This window comes from Muscardinus avellanarius, assembly GCF_963383645.1.
Source record: "Muscardinus avellanarius genome assembly, chromosome: 7".
NCBI lineage: Eukaryota > Metazoa > Chordata > Mammalia > Rodentia > Gliridae > Muscardinus > Muscardinus avellanarius.
The window spans coordinates 114596231-114619915 of NC_137793.1; the positions used below are offsets into that span (position 1 = coordinate 114596231).

General features: G+C 41.4%; 1 protein-coding gene across 1 annotated transcript; it reads right to left on the minus strand.

Moving 5' to 3' along the window:
• Positions 1 to 312: 312 nt before the first annotated feature.
• Positions 313 to 22691, minus strand: NTMT2 (N-terminal Xaa-Pro-Lys N-methyltransferase 2; the record flags this gene model as incomplete). Its single annotated transcript, XM_080698788.1, has 4 exons — positions 313 to 584; positions 1782 to 2031; positions 8803 to 8978; positions 22538 to 22691. 4 exons carry the CDS (start codon positions 22689 to 22691, stop codon positions 313 to 315), a joined length of 852 nt encoding a protein of 283 aa, XP_080554914.1.
• Positions 22692 to 23685: the final 994 nt, after the last annotated feature.

The window sequence follows — 23685 nt, forward strand, 5'->3', positions numbered from 1 at the left end:
ATATGCACTCTTACAGGTTAGATACATACACGCAGTTCCTTGAAACACTATTCCTGGTGGATTAAAAAGTCTGCCCTTCAGAAAACCCAGAGTATGTGCCCGTCTCCATGAGTGTGTGCGCGTCCCGTGTGCCCACGTCAGAGCGCGTGCCTTCTGTCATGGTGGGATGTGTGCAGACTACAGCATCAGTCGCATGCACACCTGCATGGTCCCATTCTTCCCATCTCCGTTGGCACCAGCGGGCACACCTCAGAGGAGCCCCAGCCCCTCCTGAGGCAGCACAGGGCAGTTGGTCTCCAAGGCCTCGGTGGATCAGGGGTGTGTGTCGCTGCACAGCGCGAACATCCACACGGGAACACACTGCTCCGGAAAGCCCTCCTGCTTCTCCTGGCCCAGCACCACCAGCCCACTCTTCCTAATGAGGCTGCGCAGGATGTCCATGTCCCGGGTCACGCTGCTGTCAGAGAGGTCGAAGATGCAGCCCTCCCGCGCCACGTTGTCCTTCAGTATAATGACTCCGTTCTCCTTCAGGCCTTCTCGGCACCGGGAGAGAAATGCAAGGAGGTCCTTATCAGTCAGGTGCCCTACAGGTGGGACCGAGCAGATGGGAGAAACAGGAGGAAACAGAGAGGAAGGGGGGGTGCAGGAAAGAGGACAAGGCTGAGAGTCATGAGACCAGTCATTTGCTCACTTGGACACAAATTATTTAGTAGCCTGAGTTGTTTTTGTTGCAGGAGCCTGAGAATTTGGATAAAAGGACACATCCTCTCCTTTGGGGGGCTGAATTCTCTGTCTTTAAAATAGACTTTATATAGCCAGGCATGTTGGTGTAGGCCTGTAATCCCAGACTTTAGGAAGCTAAGACAGAAGAATCACAGGTTCAAGGCCAGCCTCAGCAACTTAGCAAGACCCTGTTTCAAAATAAAAAATAAAAGCCAGGCATGGTGGTGCACGCTTGTAATCCCAGCCCTTGGGAGGCTGAGACGGGAAGATCTCCACAGCTTTGAAGCCAGCCTCAGCTACTTAGTGAGGCTCTCAGCAACTTAGTGAGACCCTGTTTTCAAATAAAATATAAAATAGGTCTGGGAGTATAGCCCAGAGGTAGAAAAAAGCCCCTAGGTTCCACCCCCAGTACCACAAAAAAACAAAAAAATAAAAAATAAAAAATGGCTGGGGATGTAGCTCAGCTGTAGAGTGCCCCGGGTCCAATTCCTAGCATAAAAATAAAGTAGTAGAGACATTATACTGCTTGGCCCACCACCTACCTCACAAACATGAGATACACTATTGTCCTCTGAGTTCCTCTGTGTCCCTTGGACAGCCAAGCTTCATTATTACTACTCTGTGGCTTACACAACACACACACACACACACACACACACACACACACACACACACTCCAAAATCTAATTCACTGTTGTCTCATTTGCTAGGGGCTTAAATCTAAGAAAGTCCAGTCCTGGCAGTAAATGGGAATTGACCCTTTGGGGCCCCACTTTTACATATTTTAAAGTGTTTGTGATGTTTCCTCAGATTGTAGCTTGGTCTAAAGGCATCTGCTCCGTCCCTAAATGTGGTAATTCATTGTTAAGCTTTCACAGCAGACATTGTGGAGAAATCTGGGGGAGCAGAGCTGTTGGAGGGTCACATGATAACTAGAGCCAACTAAGTGCTCTAAACACAAGGATCGCTAAGTCTCCCCTGGCCTCCCCAGCAGCCCCAAGTCTGTCTTTTTCAGCTGAGAAGTGGGGAAGGGCAGAGGTCATGCCATGCAGACTAACCGGAGACCCACTGGATCCAGATGACGTCATATCTCCCGAAGGGGGGCGTGAACTCCTGCAGGCCATAGCAATGGTAGCCCTCTACCTTCTCCCCTCTGACCTGCAGGTAGCTCTGGGCTTCGAGGAGGAAGGGTTCCATCATGTCCACCAGCTCCACGCTATTGAAAACTGGCAGCAAGACATGCTTGCTGACCCTTCCAATCCCAGAGCCACAGTCCAGGGCGCACTCTGTCCCGGCTCTCCCCGGCCCCTGCAGCAAGATACCTTGTAAAAGTCTCAAGTATAAATTCACCCTGAGTCGCAGACACACCAATGACCTCTTTGAAGGCAATTATGCCAATCACCAACTTTATTTGGGTCAATGTAGTACAACAAAATGTACCATTTTAACTGTACATTCAGTGACTTTGGACAAATGTATATAGCCAAGTATCTATGACCACAATCAAGATCTGGAACATTTAACTGACTTTCCAAAAATATATACAAACATTTCTATTCCTACTTTATTTATTTTATCCAAATATAGCTCTTTTAAAAAATTTCAAGCTAATATTTTAAAATAACATCTTAGGTTTGAGCCAGACACAGTGGCACACACCTATAATCCCAGTACACAAGAAGCCGAGGCAAGAGGATCTCAAGTTTGAGGCCAGCATGTGGTAATAAAATGAGACCCTGTTTCAAAGCAAAAAGTAAAGATAAAAATCTGGAGTGTAGCTCAGAGGTAGAATGCTCCTAGGTTCAATTCCCAATGACACAAAAAGAAAAAAATAGTAAGTATACAAAAGGGAAAGGGCTGGGAATGTAGTTCAGTGGTAGAACACCCTTGGGTGCGATTCCCATCATCACACACACAAAAAATAATAATAATAGTAGTAGTAGTAATAGTAGTAGTAGTAGTAGTATCTTATGTTTATAATATCTGTTAATTCTCTCTAAGAAATGAGTCATTGATAGTCCTATAAGGATAGAACTTTGAATGACAACAATTTGGGTTAAGTTCATGATTAAATGGTCCTGTGTTGTAGGTTATTTCTTTGTTTAATAAGGCAAGGGGAAGACAAACATTGAGAGTCTTTCTGAGTTTCAAAATTACTGTAAAAAATTCATTCCATGGAAATATTTCTATTCATATTGGGATTATTAAGATTTTATTTTTTCTAAACTAGATTTGGGGAGCTCTGAATTATCTACTCCTCTTATATAAAAGGTAAATTTGGGAACCTGAGCTGAGGATTGCTAATTGCTCAACTGTATGACCAAGATTTGATTTCAAATTTAGCCCTGATGGCACATAGCATGTTCACATGGATAAAGGTGATTTCAGCAGTTTTCTTTAATACTAAAAATTGTTTTCTGGTTTTTGTACCAGAAACTGCACATTTGCTGGAAACTTGTTATTGTTTAAAGTGAATCTGTGCACTGAATTAACAGAGGGTACAAGAGTAAGGAGGTGGAGGGTAGGTCAGGAGAAATTATCCAATGCAAAAAAAAATCAAACTTGCTTCTATATAATTTTTTAAAGATTTCTTATTTATGAAGCTTCAGCTGGTCTAAATTATTTGGTCATAATTGGGATGGCTGCTGAATAAGTTTCGTGCTAGAAATTATAGTAACAAGATACTTGAAGCTAGCAATCAAGATCTTAAGGAGAAAGGCTACTCTTGATTTCTCAGGAACTAAGGATTAAAAAAGAAAATTGGCTCTGGATCACAGGTAAGGGCCAGCAGGGGAAACATCAAAAAACCTGCCTTCCAGTCCATCCAAAGCCTCTCCATATGCTCTAAAGATGCAGTGAAGAACAGAAAGAAAAGCAACGATAGCTCCCTTTCAAATGGAATAATAACCATGAAAAGTGAGTGTTTGTACATAACAGGCTCTTTCCATCTAGAATAACTATAATAATAATTTTAAAGCTCTGGAAGATGATGACGATGATACCCATTTTGGAGATGAGAAAACTCGGATTTCCAGTATCCGATACCAAACGGCAGGATGAATATATGAACAAGAACTGTCTGAATCCAAAAGGAGATCATATTAGGAAAGTCACCTTAGGTGATAACTCTGATTTCCCTTGGTGGTGTCTAGCTAATGCTGTATTCAGAAGAATTCTACGCTCAGACTTAGAAGGAAAGAGATCTAGGGTGGATTAGTGATGTCTGCCTTGAGTGCAGGCAAAGGAAGGAGTAGTACGTTGTCATCTGTTTGTCATTTCTACTTATACTGCCTTCCTTGTTCAAATAACTACGACTTTCACTAAACTAATTCAGGAAAAGGCCTCGGTTAAAGGTCTGCAGCCTCTCTAGGCCAACTCGTCGGAAGACGATGGGACAAAGTGTAGAGAAACTTTAAGGGACCAGAAGTCACTTTACTAGAAATGTGCGTGCTTAATAAAGACTCTCATCACAAGTTTATCTTAGAGTTACTTGGCTCTGCGAGTTTCTATTGGTCACGTTACTCTCCGTGGTGTGCTACATGATCTCAGAAGAACCAGGGAACAAAAAAACAGAGGCCTTAGATACCATGCCAGAAGATTTTAAGAAGATGATAACAGCCTAGCTCCTTGTCCCGTAGATAGATGAACATGAAGCTGCTCTAGTTCAGTGAGGCAGAGCCTGGCTACTCTGCCTTCCTGCCATTCTCCAAGAAACCCTTGAGAAATCTCAGCAAGCCAGGCCTGGTGGCACACATCCGTGATCCCAGGACTTGGGAGGCTGAGACAAGATTTCAGGTTCGAGGACCACCTCAGCAACCTAGTGAGACCCTGTTTCCAAACAAAAAAGAAAAGGGGCTGGGGCTTTACCTTGGAGGAAGAATGCCCCTGAGTTCAGTGCTCAGTACTGTGCAAAGGAAGGGAGGAAGGGAGGGAAGGAGGGAAGAAGGAAAGAATGGGGGGGGGAGGGAGGAAGGAAGGAAAGAAGGAAGGAAGGAAGGAAGGAAGAGAAAGAGAGAAGAAAGAATCTTAACAAACCCCTAGAGTTTTTAAATCACATGTTTAATTCCCCTACTATTTTATACAAAGAGACTGAGACCTCAGAAAGTGGAATTTTCAAAATAGAACTTCTTTGAAGATTCTCCACATCTAAATAGTATTTTTTTTGCTAATTTAGATGTGTGATATTTGACTACAGTTATTTTTGAAACTGTTGTAATTTACCAACATCCAAAAAGGTGGTGTACCCTTACAATACCTCAAGAGCTGTGTACCTTCCTGTCCCGCTGCCTAGCTCTGTTTATTCTATTCCATTCTCCGTGGTGGCGTGGCCTCCTTGGCCCCAGCACCCCTGTTCCCTTCCTGTTCTCGCTGGCATGTAGCTCCTCTTGGAAGGGGCACATGAAGGCGGATCTCGGGGACTGCACGTCCCACCTCGTGGGCTGCAGAAGCTGGGATCTGACACCCTTGCATGAAGGCAGCTCAAACTGCAGAGAACATGTGATTTCAAAACAAGATGTTTTGTTATTTTCATATTCATGCAGTATATAGCTTCATATCTGTCAATTTGCATAAAATATTAAAACATCATGAGTAATCTCATGCTAGTTTTGATTCTGCTTATCTATTTCATTTTGAAGAATGTGGTTTTAGGTTTGTCCAGTGAAGTTGGAAATTAAAGGGAAAGCCTTTTATACCACTGTTTAAGATCCCTGAAGGAGCTGGGTGTGGCGGTGCACCCCTGCAATCCGAGCCCCTCAAGAGGCTGAGACTGGAGGACCACGAGTCCGAGGCCAGCCTGGACAACCTAGTAAAACCTTGTCTCCAAGTAAAAGCAAAAGAACAAGGGCTGGGGATGTAGCTTGGAGGTAGAGCACTTACCTAGCATGTGAAACCTTGGGTTCAATCCACAGTAGTGTAAAACAAACAAAAAGCCCACATTAAATAAAAAAAGTTCAGCCAAGTGTGGTGGTGCCTGCCTGTCATTGAGAGACTGAGGCAGGACTGCAGGTTTGAGACCAGATTCAGTAATTTAGCAAGATTGTCAGCAACCTGGTGAGACTATGTTTCAAAATAAAAAAAAACTGCTGGGGGTATGTTTACATAACAAGTTAGATCCAGCTTTTTTAGTCATCAATTTTCTGAGAGATGTCAAAAAGTAAATGCCATCAAAGCCTGACTATTGGGTTTGTGGTTTGTTTTTTCGTTTTGTTTTGTTCTTTTGTTTTTGAAATGCTATTCTCCCCCTGCTAGAAACCTAAAACTTAGGGAAGTTATCACTTATGCCACTGACATCATCTTGGTACCGTTTGTTTATTTGCTAAAGCAAATACATTGGTGACTAGATTAAACACCTTTTTTCACTGTCCCATGTCACTAGGTGTTGAAAGGAAAGTCAAACTTTAAATTAAATGATCTGCCTTTTCCCAGTTGACACAAGAATAAATCATGTCAGATACTACTCATATTCCCTAACCCCTGGTTTCTTGACCTGGATACTAATTTAGCAGATTATTAAGGTCAAAGTACTAAAATAGCATTCCTTAAAACAGACCGTGTTTGTGTTTAGTTAGAGGTCACAGCTTTACAATGGGCTTGGGCTGCTAATAAGGACTCCTTATATTTGTTTGAAAGGAGCAGACTGCCTCTTTTCCAAAATAAACACACAAGCACAAGGCTGCTGCTTCCTTCCCTAGGCCTGCAGCCTGTGTGCTTGACCAGCCCCCTGTGGTCAGCGTGGCATCCTGCAAGGAGTGACAAGACAGCTGGATTACTAGCTAAGCTCCAAATTGCCACAGGATGAAAGGGAGCCTCACTGCCAGGCAAGCGGGACCCACTGCTGTGGCCAGACAGAGACAGCTGAGGTCTCTGGTCCATGAAAGAAAAAAGGAGGAGGAAGAAGAGGAGGAGGAGGAGGAGGAGGAGGAGGAGGAGGAGGAGGAGGAGGAGGAGGTGGAGGAGGAGGAGGAGGCTAAGGAGGAGGAGAGAGGAGGAGGAGGAGGAGGAGGAGGAGGAGGAGGAAGGAGGTTAAGGAGGAGGAGAGAGGAGGAGGAGGAGGAGGAGGGGGAGGGAGGAGGTGGAGGAGGAGGAGGAGGCTAAGGAGGAGGAGAGAGGAGGGAGGAGGAGGAGGAGGAGGAGGAGGAGGAGGAAGGAGGTTAAGGAGGAGGAGAGAGGAGGTGGAAGAGGAGGAGGAGGAGGAGGAGGGAGGAGGTGGAGGAGGAGGAGAGAGGAGGTGGAAGAGGAGGAGGCTAAGGAGGAGGAGAGAGGAGGAGGAGGAGGAGGAGGAGGGGGAGGGAGGAGGTGGAAGAGGAGGAGGAGGATAAGGAGGAAGAGAGAGGAGGTGGAGGAGGAGGAGGAGGTGGAGGAGGAGGAGAGAGGAGGAGGAGGAGGAGGAGGAGGGAGGAAGGAGGTTAAGGAGGAGGAGAGAGGAGGTGGAAGAGGAGGAGGAGGAGGGAGGAGGTGGAGGAGGAGGAGGAGGAGGGAGGAGGTGGAGGAGGAGGAGGAGGAGGGAGGAGGTGGAGGAGGAGGAGGAGGAGGAGGAGGAGGAGGAGGAGGAGGAGGAGGAGGAGGAGAGGGCAGGAAATCTTTCTGCTTCATGAAACAAATGGAAAAAATGTGTCATGACTCAGAGTAGGGGTCTGGTGTCAGACAGACTAGGGCTTAATCTTAGCTCTGCCTTTTATCAGAGTATAACCTTGATGGATTTAATCTCCCTAAGTCTGGGTTTCCACAAATATAAAAATGAGCTAATAATAGTACTTACCTTCGAGCACTGTTGGGAAGAGTAAAGAAGAACACAGTGCTTCTAAGACGCCCACAGAGTGAGTGTTCATCTTAGAATGAACATTCCATGAAATCAGTCAGCAGCACGGATTAGAAACACTCCAGGTTAAGCTGACCTAGAAACACCCACAGCACGTATCCCTAGACTTCCTGTCCCTTAACTTAAGAGGGCAGCTGACGCCCACACAGATACGTTGGTCCCAGCAGAGAAGCCATCCTGCTCACACTGTGGTCCTGGGGGATGGGTGGGAGAACAATCTAGGCCAACACTAGGGATACTCTTCATTCCTCATCTCTGAGTAGGCTGAAGGCCTAACTCCCAAACTGAATATTTATGTTTCCTTTATCAGAATAAAAGAGGATCTAAATGGGAACAAATCTTATTTACAAATTAAAAGTCTCATCTTCAGTTGGACCCCAAGCATCTTTATTATATGGGTTAAGTCTGTTCTGACAACTCAGTGACGTTCCTTAAAATATAATGAATACATTTATGGGACATCTTGTTATCAGTAGTAGCAGTAAGTCAGATTTGCTGGGACGGAATCTGGCACTAAAGCAGGCACTTTGCATGTATTTTCTTGTTTGATCTTCACGTGCTTCTAGGAGGTAGGCTCTGTTGTTTTGTGCTGGTCACTGGTGGAAAATGAATGAGGCTTAATGTATTCAAGTAACAAGTCCAGGGTACTTATCCATTAAGTAGCATGGTGCTGACTTTATAGTCCAAGATGTTGTTCCCCCTGTATTCTATTGTCTGTTTCCCTATGGCCCAGACATAAAGAAGGGGACGTCCACCCAAGCAGGAAGACCAAGGGATCACATTCTTTCAAGGAAATATCTGAACCATGTATAAAATAACATAAAGAAACTCTACCATCTTCAGTTTTAAACTGACTCCTAAGCATGCATTTCCTTACCGCATCTAAATTTTATTATGGGAAATCAATAAATCAACCCAAGACCCCCAAAGGCATGCTTTTTCATCAATCATCAGGGAGCTGACTGTTTATCTCTGAGGCTCTAAAACAGACATCTTCTTAATCCTCAAATATCAGTCCTGCTAGTTCACCTTCCCTCGCAGCCTTACGATCAGCTGGTGCTAGAAAACCCAAGTGCCAAGTGGGATGAGCCTGGGTTAGGTGGGGTCCATCCTTTTTGAACATCCTAAATCGGGCTTTCAGGCTGACTCAGTCAAGCCGTAGGCTTTAGCCTGACAATTTATGACACCGAAGCAGAGCAGGTGAGCTCAGTGTTCGCAAAGACTTTGCCCTCTCATCAAACTGCAGTTAGATAACTCACCCCAACAAACTTCCTGAGGAATTCCCGAGAGGCCTGGATGTCTGGGTTGGAGAGTTCAATGAAATTTCCCATCATGCCTTCTTCCGTGGCTGGCACTTCTTGGTAGAAAAGTTTAGCTCTGGCGTAGAATTGCATTTCACCATTGACAAGTTGGCTTGTTAAGGCATACAATTTAACTACAAATGAAATATTATGAATGGTTACTACTATTTATATCATAGAACGAATTCAGTCTTACCAGGTATTGAATTTCCTCTTGAAAGGCTATAATTTTGTGCTGTGCAGGAAAGAACTCTGGTATGAAGTCCAATCTGGGTTTGAGGTCTGACTCGGTGACTTAGATGCTATGTAACACAAGGAAAGCCTCTCGAAAACCAAGTTATCTTCAGGGATCTCATCTATAAATCATTACTTTGCAGAATTAACATAACTGAATAACTCTCTAGTTTAATAAATACAGTTACCACTTTAGTTAAGGTTGATAGTGTTTGCTACAATATAATAAAATCCCATCAGTTTCATAGCTTTTTCCCTCCAAACTTCAAATATGTTATGATAATCTTCTCATGAATCCTTGCTTCTAATCATGAAGTATAGGTAGCTACTTTTCATGTTTTTGTAAAGCAACACTTATTCCAATATGTCTTTGTACCAACATTCCAGAGAAATAATGTTTACTGAGCAGCTGTTCTGTACTGAGTGTATAAGGTACATTCACAAACACTATGTCACCTTGTTATTTCAAAACACACGAGGTTTTATTTTTTAAGACATGTATTTTTTAGAAATGCATGTGTTTCTCCCGGCATGGTGGCGCACGCTTGTAATCCTCACACTTGGGAGGTGGAGACAGGAGGATCGCGCAGGTTCGAAGCCAGCCGTGCTGGTTTAAGAGACCCTGTTTCCAAAAATAAAAAAGTATAAAATAGGTCTGGGAGTGTAGCCCAGAGGTAGAAGGGCTTCCAAGAACCCCAGTACCACCAAAAAAAACAAAAAAAGAAAGAAATACATGTGTTTCCGTTTCTGAGTGGTAAATGAGAGTGTGTTTAGTGTGTTTAGTAAACCAAAATTCATCTATGCATATATAAAGCATTTTCATTAGAGAATGCTCAAGAGGCTATGATTGAAAGTGGATGAGGAAGGAATTTGGTTCAAGATTATAGACTAAATAAATGCATTCATCTTCCCTGTCTCTAAAATCCTGGAGAATTTTTAAACCCATAATAGTGAAGAAAATGAGAGGAATGACGGATGAACTCTCATTTCAATACATTTCTGGAGGACAAAAATCAGATAGAACAAAGCTAAATAATTTGCAGATCCAAACAGATGCATAAGGAAATTAAATTCCAGATTTAGAACCAGTAGAAAGCAAGCACAAGAATGGGAATGGAAACTGAAAAGATATGAGTTAATCAAAAGTTTGTCTACAGATCAACCAGGTGAGGGGACAAGTGACCCCCCCACCCCCGCCAGAGGCAACTCAACTATAATCACGGTGGGAAAAATATCTCTCTTCTTTGAAAATAAACAAGTAAACAAATAGCTTGGGGACAAGTAGCCATTATAATTTGGATCCTAGAACTCTGTTCATGTTGCATGAACAGACTCATGTCCTCACACTCATTAGAGTTTGATAAGTTCTACCTGTACAGGAGGAGTTTCTCATCATCTTTTCTACGGTGGGAAAGGTACATAACAGAGGAAACTTTATCCAGCACTTAGAATCATTTACCTTGGCATTTATTCCTAAATGTGGATAAACAGTTATCTCCAAACTTAAAAGAGTAAAATATAAGCCTGAAAGAAAAAGATTGAGATAAATGAACAGAATTGGCCCCCAAAGAAATAGAAGTAATTCAGAAAATGGATATGAATTTAAAACAAAACAAAACAAAAACTCTTATCTCCTTCAAGAGATATAAGAACTCATACATTGACAAAGCAAAGATAAGATGCAAAGATAACAATTCAAAAAATTCTTAGAAATAAAAATTTTGATTATCAAAAACTTTGATAGATGTAATTAAACAAGTTTTCAGGACATAAAATAAATGGATGAATATGGAATCAGAAGTAAAAAGACCAGATCTATAAATAATACAGAAGACCCAGTATCAAGCTATTTTGTATTTAAAAATGAATAATATAGAAGAAAGAAACTATTAAGAAATACTAGAAGAGATTTTTCCACAGCCAAAAGAGATTGTAAGATCCGACAGATGGTGACCAGCACGAGATGTTTTTTTTTTTTTTTTTTTTTTTTTTTTTTTAATTTTATTTTATTGGTGCACTGTATTCATACATCATAGTGGGATACAAACTTTTGTAGACATACATGCACATATCGCCCAGTCAGCCCCCACCCGATCCCCACCCCATTCTCTCCCCATCCCTCCTTCCCATGCTTGGCTTAGTGGTTGACATCTAGTATTATAGCAATTTATCCAAAATTAAAAATGATAATCTCACATAACAGTTTCATTTGTCTGATACCAAGCGTTTGATGATTTAAAGATAGCATTTCAATATTTCTTTTTGCTTTCTTTCTTACTAGAGCATATTTTTTTCTGTTTCTTTTTTAGGTGAAACTATCATATATTTATATATTTATTTTTCAGAAAAAAATCTATCCTAATATGGAGTATGAATTCTAGATACCCAAAACGATCTTGAAAAAGAACAAAGCTAGCAGATATATATTTTCTGATTTCAAACCATATAAAGCTACAATAATTGAAACAGTGTAGTACTGTTCTAAAGGCAGATATATAGACCATTAGAGTTAAATACAAGCCTAGAGCTAAATTCTTCCCTATATTATCAAGTTATTTTTGACAAGGTTTCCACGAACATTTGGTGGTGGAAATAATAATCTTTTAACTAAATATTGTTGAAAAATAATAATTACATGGAAAAGAATAAAATTGGACCTTTACCTAATCCCACATACAAGTATTAACTCAAAATAGATAAAAGACCTAAATATAAATCTTAAGACTATAAACTTTTAGGAGAAAATCCGGGTCATAAAACCTCACAACATTGAAATTGGCAGTGATTTCTTGGATATGATTTCAATGGCACAGGCAACAGAAGAATATACAAACTCCCTAAAAAATAAATAAAAAAAATATTGTATATCCAAAGACAATGTAAACAGAGTTAAAAGTTACTAATAGAATGGGATAAAATATTTCCAATTGCTGTATCTGAAGGTATATTAATATTCCAACTAGAAATCCTAAAAATTAACAACAATAAAGGCAAACAATACAACTTAGAGATAGGTAAAAGACTAACATAAATAATGAATCTCCACAGATAACCAATCTTAGTTGTCTGTTGGATGGAAACTCTTGTTTCTCTGGTTCTGGTGAGTGTTACCTATTTCTTCTTTGTAGTTAATCTCTTTGAGTATTTTCTCTAGCGCTGGTTTTGTAGACATAAATTCCTTCAGTTTCTGTTTGTCATGGAAGCTTCTTATTTCTCCATCTAATTTGATAGAAAGTTTTGCTGGATAGGAAATTTTTGGCTGGAAGTTGTTTTCTTTCAGAGTTTGGAATATGTTACTCCAAGCCCTTCTGGCTCTCATGACTTGGTTTGGGAAGTCTGGAGTGATTCTAATTGGTTTGCCTCTGAATGTCAGTTGGCCCTTTGTTTTTGTTGCCTTTAAGATTCTCTGCTTGGCTCCCACATTGGTCATTTTGACAATTATATGGCGTGGGGATCCTCTTCTCCGATCCTGTCTAAAGGGAGTTCTATAAGTTTCCTGGATCTGTGTATCAACCTCTTGCTCTATATTTGGAAAATTTTCTGCTATTACTTCCTTGAAGAGATTGTTGATCCCTTTGGTATCACTTTCTTTTCCCTCCTCTATTCCAATTATTCTTAGGTTAGCTCTCTTAAGATGGGCCCATATTTCTTCAATGTCAGATTCCTGCTGTTGGAAATTTTTTTCTAGATTAGAAACTATGCATTCATTTTTGGATTGCTCATCTTCTAAGAGCAAGATTCTGTTCTCCATGTGGTCTAATCGGTTGTTTGTGCTTTGAATTGAGGCCTTTACTTCATTAATTGCATCCTTTATCTCTTTTTGGCTCTCTCTGAGTTCTTTTCGAAGCACCTCTATTATTTCTACAGTTATTTTCCTGATTTGATCTTCTAGAAATCTCTGATTTTCTGTTTTATCAGGTTCTGATGTTGTGGGGTTGTGCACATTCATTACTCCAGTGTTATTCCTCTTTCCCATGATTTCGGAGATTTGTGCCTTCTCTGGGTTCTTCCCTTGGGTCACTATGGCTTCACTTAAGGTGCTCTGGATCTCGAGTCTGTATTATCTCAGACCCCACTACTTCTTTACTGTGTTGTATCACAGAGTCTCCGACCCAGGGAGTCGATAGAGGCTGCTTTAAACTATGGGGGGTGCCAGGTTGCACGTTCTCCTATGGTGTGATATCTCTGCCACCACCACTCCCTCACTGGGTCAAGTCCCAGGAGGCACAATACTGCGATTTCTCCTCTGTGGCCCGCAATTTGACTCACTGTTCTTGAGTACGCAGATGTAGCTGTACTGGACTCGGTGAATTCACTGCTGCTGCCGCCGCCGGTGGCAATATGGCGCCTCTGCCACGCCCTTGGCCATGAGGCTGGCGTATTTTTTCTTCTCTGGTTTCGTTTTCCACTCTGAATCCCTGCAGCGTGTGCTGAGCTCAGCCACTGGGAGCTTTAAATGCTGTCTGCGCCGAAAGATCCCGCCTGGCTGTTCCGCAGCGGCTCACCTGGCTTGCTGTAGCCGTCTGTTGAGTTCGCCGCTGCTGCCGGCAGTATGGCGCTGCTGCCGCGTCCTCGGGCGCGTGTGTCTCCTCTGTGGCCCTGAGCTCTGTTCTCAGTCCGCTTTCTCTCTGGAGCCTGGTGGTTTTTTTTGTTTTTCTGGTGATGGTGTTTTCTGGCTATGAAAGGCGCTCTTTTTGTGGTAATGGAGATTGGTTGTTAGCGGGACTCTTAAGCCCCGCTTTTCTCGGTCGCCATCTTCCCGGAAGTCTACGAGATGTTTTTAAAGCACCGTTGACACATACCCTTAAGAAATTTCAAAACAGAAAAGAGAAGATTCTAAGGCCAATTTTAAGGGAGAAAGTGGTTGATCTTCAAATATTGTTGCTATATTTAGTAAGTAAAAATATAGGACTTACAGTTAGATTTGACTTTTAGATGAACAATGAATAGTTTATTAGTATAAATGTACCTGAAATATTTCACATTGCATGGGACATACTTATTCTGAAAAATAATTGTTGAATTTTTAAAATTCAAATTTAACTGGCATATCTCGTACATACTATTTAGAAACCTTATGTTCAAAGGACTAAAATAAGGATTATATCCACAAATCTCATCAGAAATATTGAATAACAATGACATGATGCCATCAATACTTGAAGAAAATTTACTTCAAAACTAAATTTAAGCCAGGCATAGTGGTGCACGCTTGTAATCCCAGCATTCAGGAGGTGGAGACGGGAGTATCTCATTGCAGTTCACAAACAGCCTCAGCTACTGAGTGAGGTCCTTCGCCACTCAGTGAGACCCTGTTTCAAAAATCAAAGACAAAAGAATAGGGCTGGGAGTGTAGTTCAAAGGTAGAATGACCCTGGATTCCATCCCCAGTACCGAAAAAAAGAAAAAGATGACCTATTTACCCCAAGAATCCAATGAAAATATACCACCAAATGACAACTATTTTAAGATTTGGGAACAAATTCGTTTATATTACATGATAGAGCATAGGGTAGATTCCAGATAATAAAAAGTAGCCAAGAAGCAAGAAGACATTGGTATTATTCTAAGAAAGACATATTTTTTATCTCAGTCATCAAAAATAGAGTTGAAAGCTCTAGGCAAAATATGCAATGGTTCAAAACTATTATGATCATAGTATGAAGAAATCCAAAATATGGCACAATTTCGAGTAGAGAAATTGAAGAAAAAAATCTATTTAATTAACTAAGACTATTTTAGATAATCCCAATATTATGACATTTAACTAATACATTACTTGTTTCTAAATTGAACAATTACAAATTTTGATTTTTTTTTATTTTAAAACCCCAATAAATACCACTTATATTACTATGACTATGTCCCATCTATAGAGTTACAAGCATTTTCTAGGCTGAAGACACTGGAGACAATGTTTAGAACCTGAGTTATCATAAATTTGCTGAAAGAATTGTAAGAATTAGTTTTCATGTACATCATTTTCTAGAGACTAGCATTATTATTTATTATATTTCCCATTCATGCTATTATGCATAAATGTTATTTTAAATATAATTTTTAAAATTTTTAAATACATAAATGTTTTTAACCACTTTATACACCAATTAGCCATTTACTAAGGTGAATACATCAAAAGTAGAGCCCTCAGAGTCAAAACCACAGAGAAGCACTGACCTACACCAATACCACTTCCCTAGCATTCAGTAAAGTGTTGTGTAAACAATACGTGGCTCGGTAAGTGCTTATAAATTCAACAAGAATGACAAGAATCAGGCACTATGACTCTTCCAAACGCTTCTGGATTTCTCATAAAATTAAACTAGGAAATTACAACTCACAGGGTCTGCCCAGGGTTGGATTCTGTTCTTGGAGCACTGGCTAGCCACAACCCAGTGCTCTCCTTGATCCAACCAGAGCAGCAAAGCAGCCACCCTCATCACCACCTGCTTAAGCCCACTTGTTGGCACAGTCTCTTAAAGCCCTTCATCTGGAAATGGGAATGGTCCATTATGCCTGCAACATTTCGACCATCAGCGAATGCTGTGCTCCACAGGCATTGGCCTCAGTAGTGGCTGAGTTTGAAACTTCTATGGTTATGGACTTGAGTTCTCATTTTCACGTGACTGACAGATACATTTCAAGTGTCATGGCCAGTCCAAGATTCTCCACTCCTGACAGCTTCTGGAATGGTACAGGTTGACTTTGATAAGGCAATCAGTTACCAGCTCCTGTCTTTTAACTATAGAAATACATGTAGTGGAGGCTGAGACCGGAGGATCACGGTTCACGGACAGCCTCAGCTACTTAGTGAGGCCCTCTGCAACTCAGTGAGACCCTGTTTCAAAATAAAGAATAAAAAATTGGGCAGGGGGTGTAGCTTGGAAGTCAAATGCCTCTGGGTTCCATTCACAGACCCGCAAAAAGAGAGAGAGAGAGAGAGAGAGAGACAGACAGACAGACAGACAGACAGACAGACATGTAGTGTCATGTTCTCATAGAATTGAAATAAATCTGTAAAATTTGGAGTGATCTAAGACAGAAATTAGATCCTGTACTTGCTGTTGATATAATATGGTGTTTATTTTTGACCCACATTATGAGCTGAACTCCCAAGGACAAAAGGAGAAATAAAGCACAAATTCATTTGCTCTAAAAGAGGAAAGAGATTTCTTGAACTTTCTAGGAAAGATGACTAGCCAAGAGGATACACAAGAGTCAATTCATCCATGATTTGTCCATTATACACCAATACAACCATTAGGAATCAAGAAACACAAAAGCCAACCCCTTTGCCATGGCGACTGCACACAAGCAAGGGTAGTCAAGTCCTGCTTCACTGCCTGCCTGCCCAGTGACTGGTACATACAGCAGTTTTCTTGGGGCGGGGAGAGAGGGGGTTCAGCAGATTCCTGTAAGTTAGAAACAATTAGGGAAAGATTCCAAAAAGATCTCAGCCATGAAGGATTGTTGATGTTGTTGTTGTCAGAAAAAACTTAAGAGGAAAGGAGTTTCACATGGTTTGGATCACCTGGATAAAATGCAGAATTTTCAATTTTTTTTTTTGAAAAAGTCTTTTGTAGGTAGCTAAGAAATTTAGCTGCTTAAATTCTCAGTCTCTGATTCTAAGATACAAAGAAATGGAGTTTTCCTTGAGGTGATGCACCTGATGACTTTTATTGTCTTTTGATGCAAAAATGTTGAGAAAAACAGAATAGTACTTCAAAATCTTAATACTGACCTCAAAGGAGACACTGACACTGTATCAGAGATAGATATAAGAAGTCAAAGCAATATCATTTAGGTTGAAAATAAAATGGAAACTTTCTGACAAATTATTGACAACTAAGTGCTCATCTTTGCTAAGTATCTTCTTTCCCATTTTTTTCTTTCTTAAAAGTTAATTGATATAGTCATTTATTCTCTTTACTTCAAATTCAGTGTGTCAACTGAAAATCAATCTGAGTCTCCAGAGGACATATAGGCTAGCTTTAAACAATAATTTTGAATTGATTTGCAACAGAGAATATTTGATCAGTTTAGATCTTTAGTTATATGAGAAATAAATTTGAAGGGAAATAATTTCCATGGAGGAGATGTACATATGATCCCTTCCCAATTCAGCTATTAGAAGAGTAATGGGCAGGAAGAAAGGAAGGAAGGAAAGAAGGAAGGAAGGAAGGATGGATTTTGGAGTAAGACATCTGGAACTGCCTTCCAGTTCTGTGCTAATTAGTTCTGTGACCATGACTAAATTAACAGAATTCACGTAAACCTCTGCTTCCTCCTGTAAAATGAGGGGATGATACCCATCGTACAGGTTTTTGTTATTATTGAATGAGTTGGTGCCAGTGAACATGCCTGGTGTGGTACTTGGTGTAGAAGAGAAGCTCAATAAATGTCACCTCCCTTGTTCTGTTTTCTCACCAACAGAGAGAGGGGAGAGATGGGATTTTATCAATATACCTGGTGGAATCCAAAGGTCTCTCCAGGATGCTAGAGAGCTGCCATTACCAAGGCTCTGAGTTGCCCAAAGAAACTCTCACATTCATTTTCAGTTGGCAACCAGTCTAACCCTGAAATAAAGTAACTAAATGGCTACATCAATCCACTTTAAAAAGAAAGAAAAAAAGGTACTTAGCAGAGATGATCACTTAGCTATCAATAAAATTTCTTGTGTATCAGAAAATCTCCATTTTATTGGCAACTTGAACAATACTGCCTTAAAGTTTTAGACCTAACTTTGATATTGGGATATTTCGTCCCCTGGTTGGGCTTTTAGTTTGTGTTTTATATTTCTAAAAATAATACACTATCTTGAAAGTTGTAAAGGGGCTTTTTCCTTTTCGATTGAGGGCTGGTTCAGTATTTCCTTGTTCCTTCTCAGGCTTGCCTGTTGACGGGGTAAACACAGGTGAGAAAGTTTGATCCTCTTTCTTTAGTAGAACCAGGAATCTGCTCTCACCATGCACCCCGTCCTCCACTACTCACTGAGCACCTTCCCACCTCTCCTCCTTCTCCAGCACTCTCCCTGACCTGCCATGGGATTTGTGAAGAACAGAAGTCAGGTGGAGATACTGGATACAGACTTTCTATAATAAAAGGAGAAGCTGACTCAGCAGTCTCTGTGCCTCCTGTGTGCCAGGAGGGATCCTGTAGAGGTCTCTGACACTATATTCCCACATTATCTCTCAACCACTCGCCACCGCAAGGTCTTTGGCAAACTACTAAGTTCCTCTACACATCAGTTCCTCGGACACGAGAGGGAAAAATAGCAACACACCTCTAGGGGGTTGTGAAGGTGACCTGAGATCACAGGTGTGGCCACTGAAGACAGAAATGGCTCCTTTTCTTTTTTCTTTTCTTTTCTTTTCTTTTCCTTTCCTTTCTTTTCTTTTCTTTTCTTTTCTTTTTTTCCTGAGAATCTGTTACAACCAGTGGCTGAAGCTTCCATGGGAGACTTCCAGCACATAGGTCCTTGCTGTTCCCCAGATCTCTGTAGCTAGCCAGGCACCTTTCTGCATATTTACCCCTGACTACATGTGGCCACACAGTATGCTGGAGCGAGACTGTCTAACACAGGCAGTCGGAGGGAGGAAGGAAGGAAAACCAGGCATCAAAGAGCCCGGTGAGCCACAGTTCTTTCCATAATTACCCCACACAACAAACTCTCTGTGCAGACTCTACAGGAGGGGCTCCCCAACCTTTTTGAAAGAGGGGCTTTCTTTTCGTTTTTATGAAGCGTTGAGATCATCAGGAGTAGAGGAAGCCGACTTTAAACACCTCCACAGAGCCGGGCGGGAGCATCTCTGCTGGCTAAGTTTTATTTCCTACCTGAAAAGCATAATATCCACTGCAGCCTGCAAACTCTCATCTGTTGAATCAAGTTTATTGTCTTTGGTAATGTCTCTTCTAGAAAATGCTATGCCATGGCTTTGAAAAAGGCCTGGTTCAGAGGAAGGAAAAGACAAGACTTGGCCTTGTTGAAGAGTGATTACTTCTGCGTACAGACTGAATTTCATCCTTCAAACAGCCTGCTACAGTTTCGAGAAAAGGATGCTCACGGACTTTAGTAACCCACAAGGGTCACTTCTCTTGTAATAACAATGCAAGAATATGAACTCAAGTTCATATTTGGTGACTTGAATTAATTATGAGTAAGAGGTTATTTATTTAACAAGTATTTATTTATTTTGGTACTAGAGATTGGACCCAGGGGCATTCTACCTCAGAGTGATACCCTCAGCCCTTTTGTTTTGAACAGGGTCTCACTAAGTTGCTGAAGTCGGCCTCCAACATGAGGTGCTCCTGTGTCAGCCTCCCAAGCACTGGAATTATAGGTGTGGGCCTCCTCACCAGGCTTAACACACTTATTGAGGTCTGCTTGTGTGCTAGAAATCATGACAAATGCTAAATATACAGATCTAGAAGAAGGAAAAATAGATGCATGTCTATTGTCATGAGAACTAGAGTCCAATGGAGAAACTAAAATATGAAATACATTCTATGAGTTATAACCTGGGACAAAAGGCAAGGCCTGAGTTAATCAGATAAGGAAAGTCTTCTAATTGGATATAAGTTGCTCTGACCAATGGAACTTCAATGCTGATTCTTTTCTGAATATTCAGCTTCTGTCATGACAAGAAAAAGCTACAAAAATATTGTTTATAGAGCCAGTGGCTTGCCTTCTCTGAACCCCTAATTCAAAGCTTTTGAGGATAATTAAAAAGTATTTGTAGATTTGCCTCCATTACTAGACTGTAAAATCTTACAGAAAAAGACCATTTCTTATTAATCTTTGACTCTTCTCCAGTACACAGAGCTTTGTACAATAAGAAGAATTTCATAAATAGATCTTGCATTGAACCCACCTGCATCAATGAAAAAGTGTCTGATGTTTCTGTTTCTAAAAGTAATGTTTCTTCCTTGTGTCAGAAACACATAATGACCAAATATACAAGTTCTCCCTGTAGTCCTTGGCAAGGGACTGCAAACAGATGTATGTTCTCTTAGGCCATGTTTAAGAGAAGGCAAGTCTTTAACTGATCTTTCTCTTGCCCTAGTGATTAGTGATGTAGATGACAGGAGCTCTAAGATCCTGTATCCCTGGGTGCCTATGTGGAACACAGCTACTCCAACACACTAATGCATGTTGAAAATTATGTAGCAAGAGTAGATGTGGGTGTTCAGCCATTGAGCTTTCAGAGTGTATTTGTTAGTGCAGCATCGCCTGGTCTATACCAACTAATATAGTCCTCAATGCTGACCATCAAAGAGAGATTGTGGATGGGACTAGCTCAGTAACTCTCAGGGGAAACTAATGCCCAGGCTGAATTTTATTTCAGGATAGAAAAATAATCCCTGGAAAACTGCAACTAACTAAGATGAAATCAGCTTTGGCTTAAAACAGACTAATAGTATGCAAATTGTTTATGGGACCCTAACTATTCTAGAAGTGCCATGGAAGCCACTGGTGAGAACAGAACAAGAAAAAGATCCTACCTCCAGTCCTAGGGAGAGAAGTTTTACTTTTTTTCTTCGTTTTACCTGGAGCTTAATATTTAGTCCAAATAATAATGATTTTTTTTTATTTGGAAACAGGGTCTCACTAAGTTGCTGAAAGCCTCACTAACTAGCTGAGGCTGGCTTCGAACCTGTACGATCCTCCTGTCTCAGCCTCCCAAGTGTGGGGATTACAAGCGTGCGCCACCATGCCCGGCTAATAATGATTTTTAAACAACTAGAAATCATTGACAAACCACCAGAATATTCACGAGAACAGACAAAATTGAAATCACTGTAAAATCAAAATTATTATATTGGGTAACAAAAGGGATTGGAATCAAATATAAATTTTAGTTTACTTGTCCCAATTTTTACCTGATTTGGAGAAGCAATTGCTTTATTCTTAACTCATCTTCAGCTACCGTCAGAGATGAGTTCTTTTACTCTCTAGTAATTATTTTTGCTTTGGCAGTCACCTGCCTTCTGGTGAGTCTCTTCTGTTGTTGTAGTGGATAGGTTTACCCAGTGTCTGACGCAACCAAGGCTTCCAAAGGCTCACATTGAGGGGTGGCACAAAGAATGTCTCCATACCCAAAAAAAAAGCTTTGGTAGAGTGAGTAGGACTCCTCAACTTCCAAGCAAACTGCTCTCATTTTCCTACTTGGATATAGATGAGATGTATTATTTGCCCCAAGAGAATTATTTGTGTGCAGTGTGAAAATAACACCAGAAAGTACCCTGGACTCCTATTCTTGCTTTGGTATTACTCTCTCTTGATCTGATATAATCATCTCTAAATGTTCTTTCCCCCAATTGAAAAAAAAGTAAAATTGGAGATGCGAAGGGAGAAAGTAGAAGGAAAAAAAGTAGTGATGTTTACATTCTGTCTCCTACCATCTAGCTGTGAGGATCCAGTGAAGTCACAGAAGAGAAAACGTTTTATGAGAAAGCTGTAGACATATGAGATGAAGGCACTGACATCTAGAATTCAAGATTTCTCCAAAATGGATTTCTAGGAGACTTTGGTAAGCTACTAACCCAGTTTCTTGCATGCAATTCTACAAAGAATAATGTAGCCCTTTCCACAGCTGGGAAGTCTGGCTGTGTCCGTACACAATGGGGCTTTCAGACAACCTTAAGGAAACAGACTGGGCGGAGACACAGTGCTCCTGTTTCCCCAGGAGAAAATATAAGTGGGGGTGTTCGGTTCATTCTTTAATTGTAAGGCATTTCCTCTTCAGTGCCGTTTAGAGTGCCTTGAAGCAACTTCTAGCACAGGGGCCAAGAAAAGTGGTGTGTGTGAACCATGTAAGGTCTGGATTACTTTGCTGTCAAATTTCCTGAAAACTAGAGGAAATAATGAATATGGAGACCAACTATTGCCCTGGGTTTTTTCCTTAATATTCAAAGACCAAATTAAAATATTCTTTTAGGGTCTCATAGTTGAGAATAATGAAGGTAAGAGAGGATCACACACACACACACACACACACACACACACACACACATACACACACACATGCACATACACACACACACCCACCTGGATCCATTATTGTTTCAATTTTTTACTGTGTATATTATTGCATTAATCTTCTCATTCTCTCATCTTTGAGTTACCTAATTTTCCCAACTCCGACTTTTTACAAATATTAAAAGTATCCTTCAAAACTCAAGAACTGAGTTTTTGTCAAGCCTGTCCTTCCAGCAGCAGATGCCAAGAGAAGCGAATCAGCATGCATGGAGATCCCGGAATAGAGCCGTGCGGGCTAGGCAGCACTTGGGCCTTCCTACCAAAGGGCCGATGAAGCCTTCGGCCCACTGATGCTGGCCAAGCCCGCGTTCTTTCTATCAGAAATGAATCCTCCTCCTAGCACCTCTTCCTGGCGAGCCACCACCCCACACCAACCCCTCTCACTTCTCTTCCCTTCCCTCCCAGCTCTGACTCACTCACCCAGGGGGATTTTTTCCAGCAGGTAGAGGTAGCTCTGGAAGAAGTCATTGCGAATGGCTTGGTGGAGAATAAAGGACATGCTATGTCGGCAGAGGTCATCATCGGTCTTCTGCCAGCGGGATCTAAAGGCCCAGTGGGCTCCCAGGTGGGCCATGGCAAAGGGGAATAATAATGACTTCTGCAGAGAAAGGAAGCTCGTCTGACTGTTTCTTTGAATTAGCCTTCTCTTCCGAAAAGAACTTGAGACTGTCATTTTAAACCAGTCCCCTGGCCATCTATATCAGGACAGGCTGTCATGGGGCTGGGAGGAGGGGCTGCAGACACGGGGAGGTCAGGCTCTTGGCACAACTATCAGTTTGATTGCTTAGGCGACACCACACCAAGCCAGCAGGTGCCAAGGAAAGATGAAAACAGCCTGGGTGAAATCCCGCTTCATCCAGGAACAAGCACGCCTCCCTCCCCTAGCTGCCGCTTCAAACAGGCTCCAGCACAGCCGGCTAACACCCTGAATATTTGCTTTAATTTGATTCCTCAATTGGAATCATCTAATTTCCATTTCAAAGGGTTGTGCATATTTTGCAGGAGATCCTGTCCCCTGATTTCCATCACTCCCCTTGGAACACTGAATCCTCAAGTTACAAGGACCCTTCAAAGTCATTTCAGCCACTCCGGTTCCTTTCATCAGTACAAGTCTCCTCAAACCATTCTGCAGAGATGGATATGTGTTTCCTATTTCTAAGGCTCTCCCAGAGATGCAGTTATTTGAAAGCCCGTTTTGATGTTAAATGGCCTTTCCTATCAGCCAGCTCTTGCCCTTAGCTTACTCTGAACAATGCCTATTCTTTCTCCTATTCATGAAAGACTGTTGCTTCTCTCTCCATTGTGGGCAGGATTTTCTTCCTAAGTGTATTTGTTTTCTGTGCTGAGTATCTTCTGATTGTCCCTCCAGATCTGCTCTCCACTGTTTCCATATAACTGTGGGCCCGGGCTGCTGACCTACATTGACAACATTGGTGGACTCTGTTACTCTCCAGCATCTAGATGGGTTCAACCAAAGGATAGTTCCAGTGAGAGACAGAACAGGAGTGCGGTCAAGGCATCGATTCCCCTGGTGCCTTCCCATGGACTCCTCACAAGCTTTAGCATAA